Here is a 23356-nt window from a genome sequence, read left to right as displayed (position 1 = left end):
CTATGTAAATATCCTCTTTCTTATCTAACATCCAATTTATTCATGTCTGTAGATCACTATGGACTCAGTGTTTCCTATTTTATCTCTGTAATTATCATCATTTTGATGCCCTAATGGTCCCATATTTGGCCAGTGGGTACCCTTCACACAGTTCTGTGATCCTTTTGATAAATCCCATTTGTTTTTTGAGAACTTTTTTACTTTCTGGCACAACAAGGTACTCCAGACTCTTGTATTTTCCCTGCTTCAGCCCCCAAATTAGTTGTTTTCTCAAGGATCCCCATCCCTGCTTTTTTCTGGTGGAAAATGGTGTTAGGAATATGAGATCTGGGCATTAGGTATGCTCACTGATATTGGTGGGTGGCTGCTCCTGGGCTCTTTCAGTGAACAGAGTGAGGGACTATACATGCACAGATATATATTCCATATCTGTTCTATACATTGTATATACTGAAAATTATGAGATCACCCTGATATACCCAATTCCAATGTAATATCGCTCCACTCAACCTGCTTGGAATCTGGCATATCGTGCCAAGTCATCATCTTCCCCATGAATACCCCCTTGCATTTGAACTGCAACTTCCTGCTTTGGGCTCTACCAACCCCACACCTGAGCAGATTTCCACCGGGTTGTCCCCACCTAATTGCCTCAGTACAAGGTTGTTTAAACGTATCTCAAAATAATAAGAGCTATTCGTGACAAACCCACTGCCAATATCATACTGAATGGGCAAAAACTGGAAGCATTCCCTTTGAAAACCAGCACAAGACAAGGATGCCCTCTCTCACCACTCCTATTCAACATAGTATTGGAAGTTCTGGCCAGGGCAATCAGGCAAGAGAAAGAAATAAAGGGTATTCAAACAGAAAGAGAGGAAGTTAAATTGTTTCTGTTTGCAGATGACATGATTGTATATTTATAAAATCCCATTGTCTCAGCCCAAAATCTCCTTAAGCTGATAAACAACTTCAGCAAAGTCTCAGCATACAAAATCAATGTGCAAAAATCACAAGCATTGCTATACACCAATAACAGACAAACAGAGAGCCAAATCATGAGTGAACTCCCATTCACAATTGCTACAAAGAGAATAAAATACCTAGGAATCCAACTTACAAGGGATGTGAAGGACCTCTTCAAAGACAACTACAAACCACTGCTCAAGAAAATAAGAGAGGACACAAATAAATGGAAAAACATTCCATGTTCATGGATAGGAAGAATCAATATCATGAAAATGGCCATACTGACTAAAGCAATTTATACATTCAATGCTATCCCCATCAAGCTCCTATTGACTTTCTTCACAGAATTGGAAAAAACTACTTTAAATTTCATATGGAACCAAAAAAGAGTACACATAGCCAAGACAATCCTAAGCAAAAAGAACAAAGCTGGAGGCATCACGATACCTGACTTCAAACTATACCTCATGTTCTCACTCATTAAGTGGGAGTTGAACAATGAGAACACATGGACACAGGGAGGGGAACATCACACACCAGGGCCTGTTGGGAGGTGGGGGGCTAGGGGAGGGATAGCATTAGGAGAAATACCTAATATAGATGATGGGTTGATGGGTGCAGCAAACTACCATGGCCCCTATACCTATGAAACAAAACTGCACGTTTTGCACATGTACCTTAGAACTTAAAGTATAATAATAATTTTTTAAAAATACATTAAAAATAATTAAAATATGAAATAAAAAATAAAAAATATTTTGAAACACTAAAAATAAAGGAATTAAATTGAATGAGAAAAAGAAGAGGAAGAACCAAATATTAATTTTTAATAAAAAGTGGCCTTCAAATAATATCTTTTCTGCACAAAAGCCACCTGCACGGCACATCAGGAAAAAGTGCTTATTTCTATCATCAAGTCTTGATTTTTCTAATATCTTCTAGTTTCCTTTAGATTTCATTTCCTCAGCTTCGCTGTTATAGGATTCATGTTATCCAAGCATATATGCATATTAAACACTTTCGTTCATTTTATACATCATTTCATGGGATAGTGCAGATTTTACTTACTTGTTTAGTACTATTGAAAACCTTGTATGCCAATTTGGGACCCCTTAACAGTCAATATTCAATGATTTTAGCAGCCAGCACTGCCATAAGGCAAAAGCTTGGTCCATTCGATTTAGCAATAGTGGGACCTGGAACTGTTTTTTTTTGTTTTTTTTTTTTAATTCTGAGCTACATAATAGTCACCAATTCCTGTTACCTTTGAAGTAGTACCAAAATTCTCTCCCATGAAATGTTGCAATCAGCTTAGAGGCTATCTGTATAATAAAAAGACAGTCAATATTACAGTTTTCTTTCTAACTTCTTTATTAACTTTATTGTTCTAATTTGCCTTCCAGCTGCAGGGCTCATTTATTATTCTAATTTGCTCTGTCTACGGAATTTATTTACATTTAGCAAATTATTAGGAAATTAACATGTTGGTACTTAAGTCTTCCTTCTGGAAATGTGGTCAAAAATGACAGCTTGTATGTAGAGTTCTGTCGGGATAGGGATTCTAGTAGAGTTGTCACCTGGCTGCGCCTAAAATACATAAATTATATTGTTAGTCAAGTCTATACAAATACTTGGCCTTATTTTTTTTATTTTTTATTTTTTGCTTTATATTGTAGAAAACAAAACTAGCAAGTTTGTTTCCATGGAGATATATACATGTTTTCCCCCAGTCTTTTTCTCAGGAGTGATCATTATTCCAATTAGGAGCTTTGAGGCCCTGGGTTGTGATATTGAAAATGCCCAGGGTCAAAGCAGTGTCACAGGCTCATGCTTGTCTAGACTCTACTGAACCCCATGAGTCACTAACTTCAGAATTCCTAGCGAAGGGCTTTACAAAGACGTGTGACTTCAGGGTAATAATTCAAAAAGAATCCTATCTTGATTTCAAGTTTGTCAAATAAAATGTCTCAAGTTTGGGATTGGTTTAGACCAGTGGAAGTGCCTGTCTATGGTGGGTTTTACATAAAGCATCTTTCTTATCACTTTACAAACTATTTGATCTGCTTTTTTTTTCTTCCTTCAAATTATAACCTTTTAAAAGGATTTCATCTTTTTTAAAAAAAATTAGAATAGTTTATCATACTGATAGGCTTCTAGAAAGCCTCTATGGAAATAAATATTTGCTAATGTGGTATTGATAAGGGAGAAGAAAGAAGTTTGTGTAAAGCTGATGCTCAGAGAAGAAAAAAATGATTCTAAAAGAGTTGCACAGTATGTACAATTAGAAAATTTTAGTTACTAGGCCTTTTGTATATTTGATGTAGAAAAGAATGATATTATTTGATCTCTCCTAAGAAGAGATAATTAGAAATTTAGAATTAAGGATAAAGAGAAGTTTGGTATTGCCTTTTCCATATGGTACTTAATTTCTTGTGCTAAACAAAAAAGTGGGTGTCCTGACTGTGCCCCCATCTAAGTTAGTTTTGCTTTTTATTGTTTTTGTGCTATTTTACAACTCTTTAAGTTGTATAAAATTGATAATAATGGAAAATATCTTGCCCACAAATATGCAAAATAATTGTGCCCAGTGGAATTCAATTAATCATTGCCCTGTATAGAGACCTATTTTGCAGCTATTTTTATTTCAATTTTCCTTATTCCCTATACAGATATGTTCTGCTCTTTGAATTCTCCTTTGAACTGGTTATAATATCTTACTGGTTCCTTCTACAATTAATGAATTAAATGAAATATTTTGAACATTTATGTTATAGCTGCATGAGAGTTATTTACACCCCTTTAAAAATTATCTTGTAAATATTTTGGAGGTTCTTCTGCCAATAGTCAGTGGATTCCTCTGATAGATGAATAAGCTACATGCTGGAGGAGGTTGTACCCCTGGGGGCTTAAACCCAGACTCCCAAAGGTAAATACCCAGTAACAATAGAAATTTAACTTTGCAGATCTTCTGTTTCTTTCTATATTTTCCTTTTTGGCCATTTTTGTGTTTTGTTTTTGTCTTTGGAGCTCTTACAATTGATATATTATTTCCTATTGGTGACAGCAGTGATTCAGAACATTGTGGGCTAGCCATTGTTATTTTTGTAAATGGATTAATGGATTAGAGAGATTTATTCCCCTTGTGTGACAGACAATAATCTTTTTTAAAGTATTTTATTTTTATTGGTTGTTATTTGTCTATTTTGAGCTCAAATTAAGACTCTTGTGCCCATCAGGAAAGAGTACAATGCTTTGATATATGAACTGGTGATTTTTCTGTGTTTACTTTTGATATGTGGCTAATACTTAGATCTGAAGTTATAAGCAATCTTGTGTCTGTGTGTCTAGATGCTGATAATTTAGAAAGACCTTTATCTCTTTTTGGATGAGTGCGTAATATTTTCCTCTCTCTGGAGGGTAATGAATTAGGTTAAAATGTCTCCTAAATTAAAGAATCTCTGTTCTGATTGGCCTATAGGGTTCTTATATAAATACATTCTTATATAAATCAAATATTCATAAAATTCCAAAACTTAGGAAATTTAAAGTTATAGTATTTTAAATTGTGCTATACTTAATAACTTATTTTTACGGAAACTCAGAAATGTTTTTAAAATTTAAGTTTACATAATTACAGTAAATCTTTGGTAAACAAGACTAGTGTAATAATTTTGGTTCAAAATAAGCAGCTATGGTCTATGATTTATCAGTGTTGGGTTTAATATAAATAACATTTTATTCTACTTGGGTTTGTTTTTCTTAAACTTACTTAGGTCTACTAACTAACAACATGCCTACACAATATTTTAGATAATGAAAAGTATAAATTTATATTCAACTAAATTGAATCATTATTGAGACAACTTTATTTCAACAGTAATCGTGGGGTTTTTTTTGTTTTTTTTTTTTAAGTCAGCTTGAATATAGGTCCCAAGATCCTTAGGCAACACATAACCTTAGACTGATATTAAGTTGAATTATACAATGAATACTCGCTTGATATATAGATGATTTCTAACTGAGATAGGAGACTGTAAATTTGATGCTTAATTATTAGGCATAATTTTAAGTTTTTACACTTTTGCTTATATCCTATAGAATGTGTTTGTTTTGGGTCCTGTTAATGAATGTATTCATTTTGTCTCTTTAAAAAGGTATGTATGTGGCTATTGAAAGTTGCAATATAAACTTTGCTCATCTTTTAAAATGCTTGTGGAAGATACACAATTCTTAATTATCAGCCTCTAGTTTTCTTCTTGAAATAGAAGTTACTTTGGTAAAAGTCCTTTTAATATGAATAGTTAAGACTACACTGTGAGAATAGGGACAGACTGACACCACTGTCTATGTCCTTTCGTGTTTCAAAGAGAAAATAGTTTTGTCCTATTGTAGTGGTTTTGTAGTAGTATATAATAGTGGGGATATACAGAGTAGTGGTTTTCAGGCTTCCCTCCCATGATTTTCCCCATCTCAGGACCTCTGTACAATCTTGGGACTTACTAAGGACCCTAAAATCTTTCACTTATGTAGTTGATAACTGTTAATATTTTCCATATTGAAAGTTGAAATTGAGAACTTTAAAAATAGTTACTGCTTCATTTGATCACAACAATGACAAACATATTGAAGTTTTAACAGAAATAACATTTGAGGATTAATATAAAAGTGGTTTTGTGCTCATGGATCCCCTGAAAATTGCAGTGATATGAAAAAGCAAAATGAAGAGCAAATTTTGGAAATATATTTTACTTGCCTTAATTCATAATACCTGAGTCTGAACAAAAGCTATGAGATGTGCTACAATTTTAGTAAAATTTGCCCAATCTTGATGGGCTTGTTTTCTTAGCTTACTATTTGCCTGCTAGATGAAAGCCTTTTTTTTTTTAACTTTCTATGTAATCTGCCTAGATAGATAGCAAAAATCATGTCTTATAAAAATAATTTTCTGTGCTTTATATTGAATTTGTTACATCCCTGATTAATTTAATAAAAAGAATGCAAAGAACAATTTCCTCACATATAAAGAGCTAAGGTTCTTTACAACCAAGTTAATGTATATATATTTTTTAATATTTTATTGTTTTAAGTATGTACTTAAACTGTTAACTCATTATTATTTCTCTGGTACCCTGATCTTATTTTAATCAAATGTCCAAATGTCCTCTATTATTTTTTCTGATTTTTGCCATTCATAATCGGATCTTAAGTATAGAAAAAATTAATAAAACAGTCAGGATATCTTTTACACTTAAAACTATCTTTGAGATTTCCCAGATGGCCCTTCAAAAATATCACAAAGAGTTATTCCTTCACCTTTGCAAAGAGGTGCTAAAAATAATTAGTTTTGTTTGTGGAATTCCTTGGGAAGAATTTTCAAATCAGAAGAGATGCTCAGCCTTACTTATGTAAATTGAATAGGTATAATGTTATTAACAAAAATATTTCAGAAATTTTATATGCTTTATGGGAAGTTCCTGAATTTTTTTTCATTGCCCTTTCTGCTTTACTTGTTTTTAACCTAAGGGAAATAATGATTGTAACTCTTGGAAATATTTCCATCAGGTTTTTCCATATTTATCAGAGTTGTAGCAGTGTTTTGCCTAATGACATTAGACAACAATAGCATAATGTTTTCAGTCATAATTTCAGCTACTGTTTAAAAAATACAGATGTTTAGGCCTTATGTACACTTACTAAATTTCTTTACTTGGTTTCTTGTATTAGCAATTATGTTTTAGTATTATCTATGTGTTGTCTCTATCTCAAGACTTCTTCCTCTGTAAAATTATTTTCATCCATTTTTTGAATCAGACATATCATTCACAGACTTCTTTGAAAATAGATTTAATCACTATCCTTAGAGATGTTTGTCTAATTGTCTTTTGTAGTGGATTTATTATCATTGTTTTGCATACCACAGAAAGAACTAAATTTCCTTGTCTGTTGCATTATTCTTACTATAAACTCTCACCAGACTGCTCACATTTGAAAATTATTAGTAATAAGTCCACGACAGTCATTTTAGGTCCCTGTAGTTTATTGATAGTACTGTTTTACTCTGCTGCTTCCCTGAAGTCTCTCTTCCAGGTTATAATCCAGAATTTATGTCTTCAACAAAGAACAGTCTTAGAACCTCATGGAAGATAACTACCAGGTACTTTATTGACACTTCAAAGCTGAGCTGACATTGGTTAGACAGCTTTCAGACTACACCATGAGTGGACTGAGTCAGGATTTCCAGGACCCATTTTAGGCCAAAGCAGAGGGTGCATATGATGCACAAGATTCAGTGGCGTAGGAATTAAAATTGTAATAAGACTGAATGCAGTAATGAGAGAATTTTCTTATGGTTATTCATTTGGGATATTGTTGATGTTGTCTTAATGTTTCATTTTTCAGAAAAATAAGAACACCCTTTCTCCTTCTTCTTAAGGAATCTGTAACCCATAGAAATTTAGTAGAATCTACTTTATAAAATGAAATGAAACATTTGAAAATGACATGTGATTTTCATGTATTCCTCTAGGACTCAGAAATTCTTATTGAGTCTTTTTACTTTCCGTGGCCATTTAGTAATCTGCATCAGTTCAGTAAGAAGTTGTCATCCTTTTTACCAGGATGTAATTGTACAAATTATAAAACCAAAGCCTTCCCTGTAATGTCATGTTTGAAAACAATGTTCATTGAATCACACAGAAACAGCTATTTTTAAGGAATTAAGTTCGACTTGACTTATGGAGGTAGTATTTACAAAGACCTTCTGGACAAACTGGTCTACTCCTTGGCTTTAATGGTCAAGAATATTGTATACTACGTGTAAGTTATCTTAAGATATTTTGGGACTTTTAGAAGGGAATAATTTACCCAAAGTTATAGGTTTTATAGGTGAAATCTTGTGGACAGAGTTTCTTGGATTTAGTTTTCTAGCAGCAGGATGACAAATAATAGAGGGCCTTAAAAGTCCAATTTGAGATTCCTTATGAATACTTACAGACAGAATTTAATTTAGTATTTGTTCAAAATTGTATAGCCTTAGAATTTACAATGGAAACTTAAGGTGACCTATATGGTAAAATAACACTTTTGCGACACCTATATAAATAGTAAGGTAAACCTAATAAGACTAGCTGCATTTTATGATAAAGAATAATCTTTCTGAAATTATTATGATAAAAAGAGGAAAGGAGACAGACTGCCAGGGAAACTTGTGAGAAACTTTGAAATGGGCAAAAAATCAAACAGTGGGTATCTTGATTACTCACTCATTTAGGTTTTCTCATTTATGATCTGTATTACAATTTCGTAAATTTTAGAAATCGATAATAATTCAAACAATTCTTGTCTGTAGTAATGCAAAGTAGTTGTGTTCAGTAGAATACAATGGATTTTTGCATTGACGCTTTTTATTTATTTGCAAATTTATTTTAAAATCTGTTTATTCCCTTTTTATGTCTCTGCTCTTTGAATTCTCTGGAATCAGTTGTAATACCTTACTGGTCCCTCATTAATTAATGAGTTAAAAATCTTTGCCACATATTCACTCTATATCTGTATGATAATGATGATTTATCTTCTTTTAAAAATTGTTTCTTAATAATGTATAAAAAGAGTGCTAAAAACAGTCACACATACACAACAGCAACAGCAAACGATGTAACTGGCTGAGAAAATTCAGCACTTAGAAAGCTCTTCCTTCAAATTCATGGCACTGTAAGGAGCTGTGAAAAGATTACTGCCTGAAACCACTACTGGGTCCCAGGAGAGATGGGACTCCAAGCCAAGTATAAAATATGGGTAAAACAAGATATTGGAATAAGTCCTACAGTAAAAAGTTACTGAAAAATAATAATTGATGAAACAAGAAGATTCTAACCTTACTCTACAAAATCCCAGAAGAATTACAGATTTAAATGTATCAAAAGAACCATAAACAAATTTAGAAGAAAATATATGTAACTATTTTCCTGATTCTAGTATAGGGATCTTTTTAAATATAGAAGCAATGAAAGCTATTAGAAAGAGAAATCAGTAGTTAGGATCATAGAAAAATTTAAAAATTTTGCATGACAAAACAATTTTGGTTTGTCACTAAAAATATGATAGCCAAAAGTTTTCTACCCTCTACACATAGAATACTTTAAAAATTTATTTTAAAATTCCCAGTAAAACCCTAAAGGAAAGTACGTAGACGGAAATAACAATTGCAGAAAAAAGGAGATTGGGCATGGTGGCTCAAGCCTGTAATCCCATTAATTTGGGTGGCCAAGGCAGGAGGATTGCTTGAGGCCAGGAGTTGGAGACCAGCCCGGGCAACATACTGTCGCTATAAAAAAAAAACAAACCTTAGGCATGGTGATTAGTGCTTGTGGTCCCAGCTATGCCAGAGGCTAGGGAGGGGGAATGTGCCGGGGTTGAAGTGGGATCATGTGAGCCCAGGACTTCTAGGCTACAGTGAGTTATGATTGTGCCACTGGGCGCCAGACAGAGCAAGACACTGTCTCTAAAATAAATATATAAATAAGAATATTATATACTAGCATGCATATAAAAGAAATGTTCATTTCCAATAGTAATAAAAAATGCAAATCAAAATGACTACAAACAAATCTGGACTGTGAAATTAACAAAGTTAAAAAAGTATGCAAAATAAATAGGGCATGGGAAATGGGAAATTTTAAACAGCTCAGATATAATTGTAAATTGACATGGTCTAACTGCAAACCAATTTGACAATATCTATCTAAAGTTTTATAAAATACATATATTTTGACTAAGCAGTTTCCATTTTAGATATCTGTCCTAAGTCGGGGTAAAATCAGAAGCTTGGTTGTAGAGTTGTTAATTAAACTGGAGGGAAAGCAGAAACCAAACCAAATTTCCACAAGTGGGAAATTCTTATGCCAATTATGAGTAATTCAAAGGATAGAATATTATCTACATTCTTTTTTTGAGATGAAGTCTCATTCTTTCCCCCAGGCTGGAGTGTAGTGGCACGATCTATCTCAGCTCACTGCAATCTCTGCCTCCCAGGTTCAAGTGATTTTTCTGCCTCAGCCTCCCAAGTATCTGGGATTACAGGTGCATGCCACCATGCCCAGCTAATTTTTGTATTTTTTTTTAGTAGAGATGGGGTTTCATCATGTTGGCCAGGCTGGTCTCTAACTCTTGACATCAGGTGATCTGCCTGCCTCAGCCTCCCAAAGTGCTGAGATTACAGGCATGAGCTACCGTGCCTGGCCTATCTACATTATTTTCAATTTGCTTTTTTACTTAATAGTGTATCTTGAACATCTGCACTAATCCATCAACATCAGTAAATACGGCTTTAACTTTTTAAACTGTACATACTATTTATTTGTATGCATGTATCATAATTTATTTAACCATTGCCTGGTCATGAACATGCAGATTATTTCCAGTTTTTAACTCTTGCAATGCAAAATGATTATTCTTTTAGAGTTTTCATGGTTTCTAAGGTAATACACTACTAGGAAGAAATTTTCATTCATTGAGCACCTACTCTGTGGCAGGCATTTTAAGCATATTCTCTCATTTCATCTTCACAACAACTCTTTGTAAAAGGCTATAAATTTTTAGATTTTTACAGATGAGAAGACAGAGGTGAAGTGCTCAAAGGGGTGAAGTAATTTTCCCTAATCACAAAGCTGATAAGATCTCTGTACCTTCAACTCATTCTAAGTATTGCTCCTCTTAAGAGCTTTGCCCTGCCTAAGCCCTGATGGCCATTTCTCATTCCCTTCCAACTTGTTCTGCAGTTCTAGCTGCTTTCAACTGCTCCAAAGTATTTTAGAGAATCCTCAGGTCTGGGAGAATTCTCAAGTGGGATTTATTAAGGTACTCAAGCAGGTCTTTGAATAACCTAAAATACGATTATACTACTCTGTATATGGCCATGTGTGCTTTTTTTTTTTTTTTTTTTGATGGAGTCTTGCTCTGTCACCCAGGCTGGAGTGCAGCGGCGCAATCTTGGCTCACTGCAAGCTCTGCCTCCCGGGTTCACGCCATTCTCCTGCCTCAGCCTCCCAAGTAGCTGGGACTGCAGGTGCCTGCCACCACGCCTGGCTAATTTTTTGTATTTTTTAGTAGAGACAGGGTTCCCCCGTGTTAGCCAGGATGGTCTCGATCACCTGACCTCGTGGTCCGCCCACCTCGGCCTCCTAAACTGCTGGGATTACAGGCATGAGCCACTGTGCCCAGCCAAAAATTAACAGATTTTTAAAATAAGTTGTTCCCCCCCTCAAATTAAGAACTTATCCCCTTGGAGCAACCTCATATACTTATGAGGTAGTTTTCTGACCTGCCAAGTTGGGGCTGACATTTTTGTTCATTTAACTGTTTTTCTTTTTCACTCTTGCTTCAGCTATCTGAGAAAACGTATATATGTTCAGGGCCACCAATGTACATGCCAAAGATATCTCAGCCAGCAATAGCCACTTATAAGTTATCAACATGAGATTTTTCTTTCTTACTAACGGTCTTGGTCACTATTCATGCTATTGTATTCCATATTCTAATAAAATTCAACTCTCACTCTGCTTTGGGATTTCAATTTTTGAGAAATTATGAGTATTTGCTGGGAGTCATGAACGGCTGAGAAAGAGTCATGGGAGTTAACTACTTGTTCAACTGTTGAGACCCAGGAAAAAAACATGCTCTTTCTTTGAACTAGAAATAATCCCTCAACTGTGGTCTTGCACCTGCAATGACACCATGCCTGACTCATGTGTTTTCTGATGCCTGCTTCTGTGTTATTAGTTATCAGGTTTTTAAGATCATAGAGGAAACAATTATTTTGTTCTTATTCAATCATTTCATCTTGCCAGGAAATTAACTTCTACTGTCTTCCATACTTCTTGATTTGAGGTAATACATTTTGTGAGAAAGTGAGTGTGAACTGTGTCTAAAGCTCTCTTCCTCAAATCTCTCCATCCTTATATCCCTAGGCCATATGGGTCCCTTTTACTTTTGGCATCATGTTTGATTAGGTTGCTCTTGGAATTAAAAGCTTAAAACAATAATTTTTCTTTGTCATGTATGCCTTATTGGGATATGTACCTTTCTTTTCATTGCATATATTCAGCTCAGATGATGGAGGCTTATCATTTATACTCTCTTATTACTAAACATTGACATACATATATTTATGTATATACATAATTCAAAATTCAAATAATATATATGTATTTTTTTCTTTCATGTAGCTTACATTTCTTGTGTTACAGTTCATATATGAGTTCATGCACTGGACACTTATGAACAATGTGCTTATCTCTGGGGGTTGTTCCTTAAATACTGCATATAAAATTAAAATCAGTTTTTCAGGTCAAGTGGAGGACATGACATTTAAGTTTTAGGAGTTTTAATTCATAAAAGCCAAGCTCTGTTATATAATTTTAATGTATTCCTCAAGGCCATTGATTTTAGCAGTAGTTAGTTGAGTAAATACTTATTTTATATGTGGTGGGCTTTCAGTTCAGATATACCAGGTGATTACCCAGAGGAGAAAATGTTTAAAAGCTACTTAGTATGTGGGTGTTTTAGGGCTATAATCAACCAAACATTCAGTAATTTGGGTAGCAAAACCAGAAAGTTGGCAAGGCCTCAGCTTTACTTAATAACTGTGACTGTGCCACAGTTAAAAAGCAACATTTATAAGAGGCCTCCAAGGAAAATACAGGGGCCAAAAAAGTGGTGTTGGTGATTCAGTAGATATCCCCTGCCCCACTGGCCCAATATTAATTTAGTCTTGTAGTGCAGTTTGCAGAAACATTTCTGAGACGTTGAAACTTGTTTAAACTTTCAACGTTTAAAGCTTATTCTATTCAGCTTTTTGTTTGTTTGTTTTTCAAAAGGGATTATATATAGCTCTTCCTGTTAAAAGGCAGATTTTAAAACTGAGGACCTTCACTGAAGGGCGAGGTTCCAAGAGATTAAATTGGAACCATCTGCAGATAGGACATAGAAATGTTACGGGCCTCTGTTTTCAGAAGATCAATTTCAAGGCTATGACAGGTTAGGATTTTAGGATCTGGGAGGCAAGGGAAATGAAGAGCAGCCAACGACCTCAGAAGCAGAAGTGGCATTAAGCAGGTAATGAACACCTTTCCTACTAATAGTAGCAAGTGCTTGGGTGGGGGTTGCCTGAGAGGGCAGAACAGAGGAGAGAGGAGCTCTGAGAAGATGTTGCTGGAATCTTCCTCTAAATTTAAAAAAAAAAATGCAAAAACAAAAACGGGTGATTTTATTAGTCAAATTTATTTTTAATTTTAAACCTTATGTGTCTAGTCTTTTGCTCAGAGAAAAAGAAAGAATTTGACATATTTGTTTTTAGCACCTGTACAATAATAGACAACAGTGACTACACATTTATTTTTAAAAATAATAAAGTAATTGCTACTCTCATTTACCCATGCACCTAACACATTGCTATTACCCTGGACAAAGTACCCTTTACCCTCTAAATTTCCTCAAAGAACCCTGAGTGATAATTCATTTATCCACCTACCTAGGCAGAAAAGCACCAGAGGCAATTACTCTGGTAGTTTTTAGCTAAAAATAGCTTTAGCTCTACATATGTCTTCAGTGCCTAAGACCCTAAAATATTTTAAGTTAACCTCAATTTTTTTTAAGAATTATTTTTGGCCCTACCATTCATTTCTTTAGCAAATATTTAATATTTCAATTTATTCATCCTACAGATGTTTACTGAACACCTACCATGTGCAGGCATGGTGCTAGCCCTGGTAATACAATGGCAAAATGTCCAGAAAGGGTTCCTGCCCTACATTTAACGTTTATGCTTTACAAGTTTCTGTCACGTGTGTTGTTTCATTTGAGCCTCTAGGCAAACTCACTTTACAAAACGAAGTTCCATGAGGCAGTAATAGCAGAGAATGTGTAAAACCTCCCAACCCCTCGCCCACTCTCTGGCCCCCATAATGATCCAAATAAGAAGAAAAAATAGCAGTGATGGTGATTTATTAGCAGAAACATTTAGTGCAGTTGTGTCTCATTACACAGCACTCTTTGGTATATGGTCTGTGCTTTCTAGTCTGTGCAGTCCTGGGAATGTGTAATTTCAATGACTTAAAGTTAACACTGTTGCATTACAACATATTTTAAATGAATGAAGTTTGATTGCTTTATGCACATACATTAAGGTGAAGCAACAGCTAAGACAATAGTACTGTGTAAAGCAGTGGATATAAAATCCAGCTAATCTTTAGGGTTACCTGAAGAGGCTTTAAAAATAGAATTTGCTGGGCCTCACCATAGATGGATTCAGTCTGATATCTAAGGGAAGAGCCTGGAGTTCTCTGACTGGTGAATTTGAGAAAGAGAGAGCAAGAGGAAATGCTTTCCTGAATTAATAGGAATTGCTCCTAATCCATTCAAGGCAGGGCAGGCTAGGTACTGATAAAGAACTCTTGTGATAATAGACTACATGCCAAAGTAGCTCATTGTTATGTTTGAACAATTGTGAACAATTTTCAAATAGAGGAGTCTAGGCTTAATAGTCAGGAGTATTGATACAAAAAGAACAAAGAAATAAATCCTGCTAAGTCCATGCACAGTCTACATTGCACATGCCTTCCAAACCTTGTGACACTCAGCATGGATCCAGAAAGTTTTATTCTATAATACTGTTTTTTGTTTCACTAATGTCCTACATCCAATAGAAACTATGGGTTTCTGAGATCTTTTCACATGTCTTTTAGTTTGCTTGTTATCAGTGATTTACCAAGCAACTATATTCAAGATGTACTCTACTAGACAGTAAATAAGATAACAAAAAAAGATCTTGCCCTATAAGTTTTCATATTTTTAATATAATTGATTTTCTTTTGAATTCTAAAAGCACAACAATGAAGTTTAGCCAACAGAGAAGTCACATCACCTCCTTTCAAAATGGATTATGCATTTTCATACTTAGAAATTTTGATTCTAAGTCTTTGTGACACAAATAGTACTGAATCTCCTTGAGGTCTATAGAATGGCAAAAGCTAATTAGATTTGGCTTCCACTTGTGATGTTTAGTTATTCTCTCAAGACTTTTCTGCCATGACTCTCCTTCCTAAACCTTTGTCTCAATGCTTGTGAACCACTAGAATCACCCAGGGTATTTTTGAAAAGTACTAATGCCTAAGCCTTCCACTCAGATCAGTTATCCAGCCTTCTTGGGATGAGGCCAGGCATCATATATTCTAAAGCTTCCTGGGTGATTCTGATATCTGATCTGTGCTGACAGCCTCTCGGTAGCCACAAGGAGGTCCTCTGCCTTCCTTCACAGCCTCATGTTTTGTGCTCCCATGCCTTTGTGCTCCCATGCCTTTGTGCATGATTTTCCTTCCTATCAGAACACCCTTCCTCTCCAGTCCTCATGTCCTCACCATACCCACCCTTCCAGACCCAGTTCAAATGCTATCTCTTTCATTAACTTGTTTTTGAACATCCTTGGTCCAAAGTACATTCTGCCTCCCCTGAATTCTTACAGAACTTTTTCTGTCCTCTCAGGTTACTGTCTAGCTTGCCATTTCTATGTGTATATTTTCCCACCCACTCACCAGTTAACCTGTAAGCTTTTTAGGACAAGAAATCTACCTTCCAGATTCACCTTTATACTTCATAGTTCTCAACAGTTGCCAAGGAAACATCAAATGAGGAAGAGGGGGATGGAGGGAAGAACAAAGAGGGGCAGACATCCATCCAGCTCACTTGTGTGCCCTATACTCATCCAGCAATATTGTCTTTCTCCTCTCTCACACACACATGTTCTTTCTCCCTCTCTTTCTTTTCTGAGTACTGGGGGAAAGTGAGGTCTCTCAAAAACTTTTCTAGATAGATATACATAATCTAAGTTCTATCTGTACCTGAATGATCTGGTAGTTGCAATATTGAAAGCATCAACTCAAAATTTGCCAACTACAGCAGGACCTCTACTTCCAGTCCTTTTTACTTTTCACCTGGGTTACTGTTATTCTGCTTGTCTTCTCCAGTTTTTCCTCCCTCGTCTGTACTGCTCTACACCTTCTAACATTAAAGCCTAACTTTCATTCTGTTATTTCTCTGCACAAGATGCTTGGCATATTTCCCCATTTCATATTGAGTCCAGTCCAAGATCTGCCTCAGTCCTGCAGTCAAAGCTTCTGATGACCTCTCCAGGCTTAATTCCCAATTCACTCCTTCAAGCCAATGCAGAAGCCAAGTTGAACTATTTGGGTTTTCCCTTGTCTGTTTTATACTTGTGAATCTTATCTTGTTCTTGGGTAATAGGTTTAATTCCTGATATTGACTGCCTTTCCCTCCTTATGTGTTCAATTCTCCCCCTCTCTAGTTCAATTTCTGTTTTTTTTTTTTTTTTTTAATGATCCTGCTTTTTTGTTGTTGTTGTTGTTGTTGTTGGTTTTTAAAAATTTTATTATACTTTAAGTTTTAGGGAACATCTAGTTCAATTTCTAATCATCCTTTAAGTGCCCACTAAAAGTTTACTTCCTCCATTATCACTTAACATTATCTCCAATGCTCTCCCTTCACCATTCCTTTCCACTAGCTCCTGTCCCCAGATCAAAAATCATCTCTTCTTTCACTGAATTCCAAAAGTATTTCTTTCCTGTGCAATGTACCATTTTCTGCCTTATACTGCAGTTATGTTTTGACTTATTTCCCTAAAAACACTAAGAGCACTTAAAGGGCAAAGATTGAAGTCTTGCTCATCTTCACCTCCCCATGTGTCTCATAATATTTAAGCTTCATTGATGGTTTCTACTAATAATTAACTGTTGACTGTCAGTGAGTCATTTAATCTGTTGAAATCTGTTCATAAATCAAAATCATGTTCTAATTCAATAATCTTAATTTGAGATAGTTTAAATTATATATTTCTGGGACTGCGCAAGAAGGTATGAAAGCATAGACCGAAATAAAGATTTCTGTATAGTTCCTGCAAAATCTGATTTCAGCGATAAATTCTTGCATTTTTTGTGACTTATTTGGGTTAATATAGAGGAAAATGATTATACCCATTTCCGCTATCACTGCTATATCAAATGACTAACATAATTTACTCATTAACTTTTAACTAGTGTAGCACTGTTACTATTATTATTATTGTTATTATTGCTTTTGGAGGGAATGATGCATTCAATCATCAATTTAATGAACATTTATCAAATATTCATTAGCAAGGCATTTTTCAAGGTGATGGCCTCTCAGAAATGGGAAGTGAGAAAAGCTGGTGTAACTAAGAAATATATATATATTTTTTGTTGTAACTATTGTATACAATCTCTCTCTCTCTCTTTCTTGCCTTATTAGTGGTTCATGCCAGTTTTAGACCACTTATGCTATGGTAAGATTCAAAGCAAACTATCCCATGGTTAGTGTTTTTTAAAAGCAAAAAAAAGTGTATTTAAAAAATTTGTCCGGATAATATATTGGACAGAGTGCAAAGTGCTTCCATTTAATTCTTCTAAAGATAATACACTGGAAACATTTTGGTGGGTGTGAATCACTCAAACAAGCATTCTTCACTCAAAAATAGAAACTTGGCTTATTTGTTCCAGATGTTATACAGCTGCAGGGAAGTTAAAGCCAGTGGTCCTGTTTTCAATGCAACCAAACTCTTATTGCATTTGGAATTTCTTAACCAATGAACTCATATTACTTGTTGTAAGACCTGCACAAGTTTCTTTTTCCACTGTTACCATTCCCAAACAACTGCCTTTCGTGGGAAACATACTTCAGAATTAATGAGTCCACATCTGTGTTGGACAAAGTAAACACATCCTGTTTATCACTGTTTCCACCTTTCATTTATCTTGACCTCTTTAATTTTAAGAATAAAGTATTTCAAAGAGGGTACATGAAGGAGAAGAAAAGGAGAGCTGAGTTGCTCTTACAGTATTTTACAGCTCTTTAACTACTGGAGTTATGAGATATTCACCTTAGGAAAGATTTCAATAAAAATTGCTAAGAAAAATATTGACTATAAAAATGTAATTTCTATCAATATGTATTAGTAGTTATTAAAGTAACTGCAGATATTTATTTTGCTTATTTATTGGTTCTTCCTTAGGTCTATAAGAAATTTTATGTTGGATGCATGAAATACAAAAGATCTTGCATCTTTGAAGAAAGAATAAGTTAAGAAATTTTGTAGCAATGTACAATACATCTTGTCCACAATAATTAAAATATATAAGTGTCTTTCTACTTATTTTTTGAGAACAGAATGTCAGATGTTTTTAGACTATTGACTTTTTATGGAGATTTTTTCTCAAATTGCAGTTCATGAACAACCTGTAGCAGAATCACACTGGCTGCTTATTAAAATACGTACTTCTGGTCCCAGTTGAGGCAGAATCTCTAAAAACTGGGCCAGGTATTTTAAAGGAACTCTAGAGATCAGAAAGAAACAAAACAAACAACAACAACAGCAACTACAACAACCCTCTGTCTTCTAGTTGTGACCACTAAAACCCAGGGAAGTTGAGTGAATTTATCAAGGTCATGCAGCCAATTAATAGTAAAGCCTAGGACTCTGTTTACTAATGCTGAGACCAACATTTCTTTTCATAAGTCTACTATTAATTTTTACTTTCCACAAGATAAAATGAAAATTTAAAGAAATATATGTATCCAAATGTTGTATGTCTCACCTAATAATTCTTACTCTTACCACTCATTCACCAAATGTTTGCTCTTTATTCGAGTTTGAAAAAAATTTCTTCAAATTTATCATAAAATCTAATCAAAATCTTTCAGAAAAAAGGAGACAAATGTTATATGTCATATTGAAATCTCATGGTTGACTATTTTGGAAGTTTGAGTTTGAGTTAAAATTATTTGAAGCATGTTTAAGCAACAGTTCGCATTCAATAATGATTCCCCAAAGACTGTAAAAACTACAATTCATGACATGCATTCTTGAAATATGCCATTAGTTAAAATACAGCCCTAAAATAGTTTAAATATGATGTCATTCAAAATTGATTCAAATATTTGTTTCACACATCTTAACAAGAGTGTTCATAATTTAAAATCTTTTCTTATTTATATAGTTTAGACTTCTAAGGAAATGACTCTGGAAATGTTATTTATTAAGTTTTCTGTACTTTGTCCTAACTGATCTCATTTTGACACCCGTAAGTAAAGAAAAACCACTAGAGAGAAGGTATGTTGATAAACTACTCTGGTATTCATAGATTCATAATAAATACAGCCCTAAAAACTCTCTGATCCAGTACTTCATTTCACTAATGAGAAACGTGAGACCAAAAAAGAGTACTGTTATTTTGAAGGAGATAGCATTGTGTTAGAACCTGACAGTTGCCTACTTAAACCTCTCTTCTCTCTGTCTCAGAATACCTGTTTTTAGCTGGGTGCATGCTCATTTGAATTAAGATTATATTTCCCAGCTTTGCATGTAGCTAATCATCTCCGTAAGACTAACTTCTTACAATGGAACATAAGTGATGGTTTGTGCAGTAGCTTTTTGGAAACTCCCTTTAAAGGCATCAGGGGAATGTTCTTTGTACCCTCTCAACCCCATCCAGGCATTATGTTTTGAATGTGGTTGTTTTGGCTGGAGACCTATTTTGGCCCAAGAAAATGAGGATCACCCTGGCCCAGATGACTGTGGAGCTGTCATTTAAACCTTGGACTGTCATTATCTACACTTACATGTGGAAGAGAAAGCAGCTTCTATCCTGTTTAAATTACTATGTTGGCATTTTTGATATTTGTAGCTGAATCTCATTTCAGGTAATCATCTATTTCTTGTTACAGAATTTTGGTCATTAATTCTTTAAACACATGGTTATTTAGCATTTTTTTTTTTTTTTTGAGATGGAGTTCTGCCTCCCAGGTTCAAGCCATTCTCCTGCCTCAGCCTCCTGAATAGCTGGGATTACAGACATGTGCCACCACGCCTGGATAATTTTGTATTTTTAGTACAGATGGGGTTTCTCCATGTTTGCCAGGCTGGTCTCCAACTCCCGACCTCAGGTGATCTGCCCGCCTCTGCCTCCCAAAGTGCTGGGATTACAGGTGTGAGCCACTGTGCCTAGCCTATTTAGCATTTTTTATGTGCAAGGAACTGTACTAAGTGGATATGAAATACAGATTGGATTTTTGACTTTGGTTTTCTAAAAACTTTTGGAAAAGTTTTTATAACCTGATCCCCCTTTCCTTTGGCCCATCCTTGTCCATATTCCATGTGTATTACACAATTTTTATTTATTTTACTATAAAATAATCTTTTTCTTGCTTTTGGATTTTAGACTGATGCTTTCATGTGAATAATAGTTTTCAAAATTTAAAAACAACAACAAAATGAAACCCACCGATACAAGTCAAACACATAATGACTTCAAGCAAAGTTTCAACTTTCATCCCTAGACATACGACAAATCATAATAAAAAGTCATGATTCAAATGCGGTCTTTGAAAATATGCAAGATGTAAATATTTATCTTTGAACAAATTCAAAATATCACGAGACATGTCTTTAAAATACTTAAATAAAAGTGTTTTCCAAATTAACACTTAGAAATACGTTAAGAACCAGACCATTTTTAGTGTTAGTCACACACACAGAGGGGTATTAGAATTCTAGGTACTAATGTAAGGTGAGAGTTTCCCTTCTCTAAATGACCCTCCTCCCCACTAACAGCAACAAGTGCTGGACATCTCTGGGATCGGGGGAAGCATATGCGTGGCCTACTGGCTCCCTGGTGCAATTCTGTGCTAGGCATGAAGAAGAGTTTCCACTTGTGAGTTCTATTTAACTTCCCCCTAAACTCTTTCTTATTAATTTCTAATAATTTATGAAGCTATGGAGTGTTTTTAAAAAGGTAGTACATGCTCTAAGTTTCAAAATGTTATTTCCTTTCTAAATTTAACAACTTAAGAGTGTCGAATACTTAACAGATTTTTTGAATAGTGGCAGAAATACAATAACATGTGAAGAGATAACTAAGTGTAAAAGAAGAATTACCTTTGGGTCCACATTAAGAATTTTTCTGTCTCTTTTGTATCTGAAAAGTAAGCCTTCTGGATTATCGGCAATCACTTGATAGTTGGGACTTGAATTACAAACAGCAATATCAGCGTCCCAGTTGTAAAAGCTATAAAAATAAACATTTATTAGGAATTAAGATGTATAATGCATTAAATTGACAAATATAGTTTAAGAACTGTTTGGGGAAGTTCAGTCATAAGATAAGTGGATACAAACATGCCACACAACCATGTAGAACACATTTGAGATTAAAATTCTTGCACAAGAGATTAGATTGGGTTATTCTCAAATCATTTAGACACATATTTATGATGCTTTTGCATGATTTTCTGGACACTTCTAAGACCTAGGGCCTATTACAGTACTATTACATTCCCAGGAAGTCAAGATGAAAATTGATGCAATTTAAGGCTATTTGTTCTAGTTCAGTTTCTACAGGGTATTAACAGACTGTTTACAGGAAGGGAGGGCTCACTAAATCACCTCTTTTCATTCAAAACAATTCCAAATAAATTCACTTCTTTCAGGCTCCGCTTTTTTTCCTCAATAATGTTTCTCAGGGAGTGAGGAAACTATTTATGTTTGAGTGGTTACCGTAAGCCTAACATGATGTGATCTATGCTATCACAACCCCCATATGAAGTTGCTCTCATTTTATGGACGAAGCAAAATGACTCGGGGAGGTCAACTAGCATCATTAAAGTCTTGAAACTAATATGCCACATGGCTAATATTTCAACCAAAATTTGTATATTTCAAAGCACACATATGCACTTTCTATTTTTCAATATTGCCTTCAAGTATTATTTATTTATTTATTTATTGAGATGGAGTCTTGCTCTGTCTCCAGGCTGGAGTGCAGTGGCGTGATCTCAGTTCACTGCAACCTCTGCCTCCCGGGTTCAAGTGATTCTCCTGCCTCAGCCTCCCAAGTAGCTGGGACTACAGGTGTGCACCACCACGTTCAGCTAATATTTGTATTTTTAGTAGAGATGTGTTTCACCATGTTGGCCAGGATGGTCTCGATCTTTTGACCTCGTGATCTGCCCACCTTGGCCTTCCAAAGTTTTGGGATTACAGGCGTGAGCCACCATGCCCAGCCCATTTTATTTTTATATTTTGTATGGAAACTTCCTATTTTTTCTACATTCTGTTTTGTACTTACTTGTCAGAAATGAATGTAATACTGTCATATGAATTGAAAGAATCCTCAATATATTTATACTTATTTTTATATATCTTATAAAATATAAAATAAAAATCTACTTATTTTTATGTATCTTATTCCTACTAATGCATTTCTAATACTATATTTGCTTTTAAAATGATGGTCACAGAAATAACATAAACCAGGGTGCCTCTCAAATGTTTGTAATATTTATTTTTAATGATATTCTTCTGATCCCGTTTCTAGGTTGTTTTGCCCTCTATTACTCCTTTTCTTTCTTGAAAAGAGAAAATTTCATTGTTTAAACTCACTGAATTATATTGTTTTCTGAGGCATCATTATTACCACTTTCATATTATTACCTAAAAGGGCAATGTTTACTCTCAAATTTTTCAATATTTAGAAACGATTGATTGTATAGATCATATATTTATGTCACTGGGAGGGGGGACTTATCAGTGAGAACAATTTTCTTTCCCTACTACCTTTCCTATGGCCAGGACATAGAATGTCTGCCCTAATGAGGCACAGAGTAAGAAAAAGTAATTTTCTAAACATCTTTGTCTGTTTAGTCAATTCTCCCTAAGAAAACAGGAATGACTATGTGATTAGTGAATTGAGAATTGTGCATTCACGGCCTTTTAGGCCCTCAACTTAATAAGCCTTCACAAGTGAAGTTTAAGATGGCAGGCTCAGCCCCCCAGTGGAGTGATGGCAGCAGATGATTCTGTAGCATTGGCAGTCAATTCAATGGTGAAGGCATTAGAAGCCAATTTGACTATCCATGCAAGCTGGATTTTCCAATTCAGTTTAATTCATAATAAAAAATATACTTTGATATCCATACTACTTACTATTCAGTTAGGATATTGCCAAATTGGAGTGGAGAACATAGGTGTGATTTTCAACTTTACATATATTTCTCCCTCAATAATTATTTATTAAATATATAGATATAGATAATTCTACCAAAATACTTGTCAGAGATGTGCTTAGAGTGACATGGTTTATATTACACATTCCTACTTTGTTGTTTAGACCCCAAATTAAAAGTCTTATTGAAGTCCAGGAAGATTTTATATAAATGTTTTCTACATAAAAAAAAGTACATTTGTATAGCACATGATTCTTTTGATGAAGACATTTTGGTTGTTTCATCAATACTTTTGTTCTCCTAA

At 34.7% G+C, this 23356-nt stretch overlaps 1 protein-coding gene across 2 annotated transcripts in view; it reads right to left on the bottom strand.

Annotated features, from left to right (window-relative positions):
- Positions 1-2330: 2330 nt before the first annotated feature.
- CFAP299 (cilia and flagella associated protein 299) overlaps positions 2331-23356 on the bottom strand; it is a 702620-nt gene continuing 681594 nt past the window's right edge. For both annotated transcript variants that reach the window (XM_054486128.2, XM_063663795.1), the window contains 2 exons: positions 20987-21116; positions 2331-2556 (listed from right to left, as the gene is read on the bottom strand). In XM_054486128.2, coding sequence (XP_054342103.1) covers positions 2461-2556; positions 20987-21116 — 226 coding nt within the window. In that variant the 3' untranslated portion in view covers positions 2331-2460. The remainder of the gene's footprint in view (positions 2557-20986; positions 21117-23356) is intronic.

This window comes from Pongo pygmaeus, chromosome 3, assembly GCF_028885625.2.
Source record: "Pongo pygmaeus isolate AG05252 chromosome 3, NHGRI_mPonPyg2-v2.0_pri, whole genome shotgun sequence".
In the NCBI taxonomy this organism is placed as follows: Eukaryota; Metazoa; Chordata; class Mammalia; order Primates; family Hominidae; genus Pongo; species Pongo pygmaeus.
This window is presented reverse-complemented; position numbering and strand designations above follow the sequence as displayed.